General features: G+C 34.5%; 1 protein-coding gene across 1 annotated transcript; it reads left to right on the top strand.

The window, feature by feature from the left end:
- Positions 1 to 3,882: 3,882 nt before the first annotated feature.
- LOC128169672 (uncharacterized) lies at positions 3,883 to 4,950 on the top strand. The gene has a single exon (XM_052835774.1). It carries the CDS (start codon positions 3,883 to 3,885, stop codon positions 4,948 to 4,950), a length of 1,068 nt encoding a protein of 355 aa, XP_052691734.1.
- The last annotated feature ends 894 nt before the right edge of the window (positions 4,951 to 5,844 follow it).

The following is a 5,844-nucleotide window of genomic DNA, read 5'->3' as shown; positions in this document are numbered from 1 at the left end:
CGTCCTCAATTCTTTTTTATTTATTAACGATTATTAATTTGAGAAGGAACCATTTAACAATGCAAGTGTCATTTAAAAGTAAGGTAAATAAAAAGAGCAATGCATTCAAGATCTGAGTTTAAAAAAACATTAATTTCCTTCTTGATTGGAATAAGTGCATTTTACCCAATTAAACCTGCTCTAAAAATAATCTAAAAAGACCATGTTCAAGGTGTAAATATATATATATATATATATATATATATATATATATATATATATATATATATATATATATAAATATAAATATATATATATATATATATATATATATATATATATATATAGTCCAAATTTGTTTTCATTTTTTAAAATGGAAAAAAGCAGATCGCTGAAAAGTTATATAAGCGGGTAGGGATTGGATAGAAGTTTCTGAAATTGATCATAATTCATGTAATCTGAATTCTTTTTCTTGCATCTGACTGAAAAATTACAAACGTTTTCTGCTCCTACCTGTTATGTTTTTAATTTAATGTTGCTACAATGTTCCAAAAAATATTTTAATTTATCAGAGGTACAAAAACACAGTCATGTTATACGTTTTGATTTTATAATTTTAAACCTGTAGCCATCGGGTACTATTTATAGCGTATAGCTTGTAGAACAGGTATTCAAGTTAAGCACGATCTTCACTTCTTCGAGGGCTGTTCTTTGCCGCATTTACACAACTCCCACCCACCCGCTTATTAAGTGACATTTAAAAATCAAAGAACTGTGCATAATAAAATTTAATTTGCTTTATTTCAGAAAGAAGTTTAAAGAATCTTTTTATGTATATTTATGTTCGGTTGAGTGAAACGAATAAGGACATAATTTCCTTTTTTGTTTTGAAAATGTAAACCCTTAATCACAAATATATGTATGAGCATATTGATTTTTGTTTCAAAACAGGAGTGGGGGTGTTGTGCATTGTTTCTTTTTTCTAAGCTCAATTTTTTATGTCAAATTTCACTATACTTTTTAACACTCTCGGACATATGCGGATCCAGAAAAAAATATTTCGATGGTGGGGGGAAGGTTCAAAAGAATATTTTTGTTTGCCGGAAAATTATGAGGTCCGTTGACTATTTTCTGTTATTTTAAATGTAAAAGTGATTAAACTTAAATATTCTATGATAAAGAAGACCCCCTCCAATCCCCCTCTTGATCTGCACATGTTCAAAATAAGTTTTATAAGTGTAGATTTCGAGAAACGTGTTTTTAAATAAAGAAGGTTGAAGCTTTATTTCCCCTTTCCTTGTGCAACGCTACTGTTATAAAGCGTGTACCATTTATTAAAAAAGAGTCATATAATATATTGTACGCGTTTTAGAATTGTGGCCCGATTTCTCTACCAAAAAAACTTAGTTGCTGTTAGGAGCAGGTCGCATAGATTGCGTAATACGTGTTACGGTATCCGTAAACAATATCCCACCTCTATTGAGAGACGTTGGCGGGAGCTATGCCCCACGATGCGGTATCATAGGACCTGTGGCGACAATGTGAAGATGGTTCGAGATAAGCTGTACGTCAACGGTCAGCGTTAGGACCCCTAGGTAGAGCCCACAGAGGAACCAACGTATTCTGGAACTCACGTGGTGCCTGCGCCACCGATCGGCCATATGGACAAGGGTACGCCTGAAGATCAACCAGTTAATCGCGCAAGGTAGTACTGACGCGCCAACACCCGACCAGAGCTAGGGGGACGCGGGGGACAGACTACCGCTTCGAGTCGTGTCATGGTACGTGAACAGAGGGCTTGAAAAGAAGTCGGGTGACCGTGAATTTTGTGAACTTCTTTCTTCGTATGACATTGTATTCTTATCAGAGTGTTGGATAAACAGTGAATCTACTTTAGACCTATGTCATCGTACTCAAGGTTACGCGTCCTTTATGTACCCACGTACCATAGGCAAAGCTTTTCAGTTTGTAAATATGTTGGTGACAGTATGGTTTGGGTAAAATTGTCAGGTGTTTATTAAAATGACGTATAAATCTGTTTCGTCTACATTGCACATGAAAAGAGTGCATTCTATATTAATTACGATATTGACCTTTTTGACATTCTGTTATGCGATATTGCGAAGTACAGTGACATGGGTCTTATATATATATATATATATATATATATATATAATTAAAATTATTAAAATCTCCAGTATATATATATATATATATATATATATATATATATATATATATATATATATATATATATATATATATATATATATATATACTGGAGATTTTAATAGTCGTGTCGTTGAATAAAAAATTATGTTGAATATGATATTTTGTCAAACGGTTTGTTAAATAACATGCCTGCATTTTTGTCATACGATAAGGATTATACTTGTTCACTTAAATCGGAAGAAAAACATGTCAATAATTTTGGTCGTAGATTTTTCGAGCTATGTCGATCCTCTGGTCTTAGAATATGTAATGGTAGGGTTTCTGGGGATACTCAGGGCAAATATACATTTTTTAATCATATAGGTTCGAGTGTCATAGATTATGTTTTAGTTAGTAAAGACAATTTTGATGCCATCGAGAGTGTTACTGTGAAAGATTTTAATGAATGGTCAGACCACGCTCCAGTTGAATTGTGTATTCATAATGTTAAAAGCTATCAACGATGTAACAATTAAAACATTTTCTGTAGTAATATAAGTACGGCTGACAGTGTATTTAGATGGAATGAGGAATATTTTTAGTCAATGAGATGTATTTTATACTGTAAAGTGTCTTTTTGGGAAAATGGACTGTGGGATCCTTAGTTTAGATCAGATTGTGAATAATTTCACTAGTATATTAAACAGTGCTTTTATGCCTTTTGTAGTGTATCTAACTTTCCATGTGGTTCGTCTATTAACACTATGTCTTCTAGTAGTAATAAGCCATGGTTCGATGACAAGTGTAAAGAACTCTGCAAAGTATATAAAAGCTCCTTACGTATTTTTAATTGGGAAAGGTCTGTTCAAAATCGTATCACTTTTTGTGAAAACAAACGTGTCTACAAAAAGCATGAACTTTGAAAGAGGTTTGTCAGACAAGAAGGTAATAAACTCAACTATTTAAGAAAACACAATCCAAAACAGTTTTACAAAGTTTTCAAGAAAAGAAAAACAATCAACAGTACTTTAGATTTAGATGCTTTTTATCAACATTTTAAGAGTGTTTGTAACGTTGATGAAAATACTGTATACATTGAAACAATCTCTCACCAGAGGGCGTATTACGCTGCGCTACAACACCTCTGTTAACGTCTAAATGCCAAGAATCTTGGCAAAACCCATTCTCAATCATGATATTATAAATTATAGTTTTATATGTATTCAGTCTACATTTCGATGTTAAAGCCTCGCTTAAAATATTGAAATAAAAAGATTCTTATTGGTAAATCACGGTAACAAACAGAGAACTATTTCTCGGAGTAATACTCCATTACCAATGTTTTCGTGGCACTACTTTTTAGACGTTAACAGAGGTATAAGTGGAGCGAAGCAGGAACGATAACTCTGGGTAGAGATTGACATTGAAAGTCAATTCTATTTTGTAAACTGAAGTTAGTTATACTGATGTATACTTCCGCGTTTCTTCGATTTGCAAGCCCTTTAAAGGTATCGGGATCAAGATCCAAATATTATTAAAACTTCCTTCTTCCGCTGGCATCGCTCTCGAGCAGACGTACTTTTTTTCAGACGAATTATAAACTCGGATTTAATCGACTTTTTTTATCGAAAGTTTTCGAATTTTTTTCGGTTCAATACATTAAACAGATAATAAAGGCACGTTGTGCATTTCCTTGACACATTGTGTGTGTTTTTGAGGCATGTTGTGCATTATTGCAAAATAAATTGCAACATGGATGACTTGGAGAGTGACCCGTACGAATCGGGACAAAACTCTGAGAGATCCGATATCTCAGGTGATAATGATAGTCATCAGGAAACAGAGTTGCATGACAACTCTGTTATTTCTTTAGAGACAGAATCTGATGGAGAAAGATTTGATCCTACAGAAGGTGAGAATTCATTCTCGCTTGATGGCAGCATGGCTGCTTATTGTCAGAAATATTTTTATCAACATCTGACAGAAGACAGCATCAAACGTAACATTTTAGATGCTACCCCTGTGCCTGCAAATGCTTTCTGTACACCTCCCAAAGTTGATGATTTTGTGGAGGATTTCATAGATTTTAATGCTATGAAATTTTTGAAAATGCAGGATAAAAGCCTGACATTTATTCAAAAGAAAATCGCTCAGATTATGGGGCCGTTGGCAAAAATCTGGCAGGCTGTAGATGAGGCACGGAAGGGTCAGGAAGAGAATTCAGAGTTCACAGTTCTCGACATGCTGACACTGGTAGAACAAACAGTTGTTTTGGTTGGCCAAGCTAATGCCACTTGTTTGTACGAGCGGCGTGTTAATTTCCTGGCGAAAATAATGAAAGGTGTTAAGAAAGAGAAAGAACATCTTAAGACTAATGAGCATGATTTGAGTAGAGAGAAGGATGTGCTCTATGGTGAGACAGTATTTAAGACTTTTGACAGAAAGAGCAAAAGCAGAAAAAGAGCCAGAGATCTCTCTCAAGAAATGCAATCAAAAAAGAGGCACATAGACCAGACATCCCAACCGCCCTTTCGTGCAGGGCCCTCAAGTTGGTATGGAAATCGTGGGGGCAGACAGTCTACATGGATGTCGAAACAAGGTATTCAGAGTAACAGAAAACCTGTGCAGTCTAACTACAAGATTCCAAAGAAACCAAGATCAGGAGAAAACAGGTATGAAAATTACCAATGGTATTCCTTTCGTTATCGGACAAACAACAAAAATATCAAGTCTGAACAACCTATATGCCTCAGTGACACATCTCAGGTTCAAAGAAATTTGTCAAGACAAAATACCCCAAAATTGCTCTTTGGAATCTAGAATGCCGTATTTACAAAAATGTGTGAACTTAGTGATGAATTATGCCAGCTTTTACAGTTGATTGAATGTTGATTGAGTTGATAGAAAAAGACTGCAATAAAACGAATATATATGTCACTATTTCGTTAAGGATATCCCGTATGGCAGAATGGAGCATTATTCTTTGCCCTACAACTATAGTCCTGCCGGACACGTCATTACTTGTGAAGTTAATTTGGTTAACAACGAAAACCTAAAATCACTTATTATGAAAGGACCAAAATTAAGAGAGCATAGATCATTCACATGGCGTCGTAGTTTTATATATATCATGAATTCTGTTGAAAATTATGCCATGCAATGGGGAAAATTTGAAAAAGAAGAACTGGATACTTTGTCAGAGTGGGTTAAAGGCATCAGATGTATATTAAAATCTGGTATTTAACGACTGAGAGGTCACGTGAAACCATCTATCCTTCTGTTTTCAAAAAAGAACTAGACAGATTGCACGATCAGTATGTACTGCTCCCTGCTGATAAGGCAAGTAACAACATTGTCTTTGTTTGTAAGGCACATTATATTAATTGCATTTTCAAAGAACAAGGTTTTATTCTTCACATGGTAATCATACTTACAACCATAGCAGTATTTCCAAGCAGGAAAAACGTCAAAATCATAAATCTGTAATGGATATCTTTAATATCCCCAGTACACAAAATGAATTTGATTTACCTTTTTTGTACTGGATTCCAAAGCTTCACAAAAGTCCTTACAAACAGAGATATATAGCAGGTTCCAGTAAATGTTCTACCAAACCTCTCTCTTTACTTCTTGCTAAAATTCTTACAGTAGTGAAGGAGAAACTTTGAGAGTACTGCACAACAATATACCCCAGAAGTGGTGTGAATCAGATGT

Source organism: Crassostrea angulata, unplaced genomic scaffold (assembly GCF_025612915.1).
Source record: "Crassostrea angulata isolate pt1a10 unplaced genomic scaffold, ASM2561291v2 HiC_scaffold_169, whole genome shotgun sequence".
In the NCBI taxonomy this organism is placed as follows: domain Eukaryota; kingdom Metazoa; phylum Mollusca; class Bivalvia; order Ostreida; family Ostreidae; genus Magallana; species Magallana angulata.
Note: the sequence above shows the minus strand (reverse complement) of the source record. Positions and strands in the feature narration are given on the sequence as shown.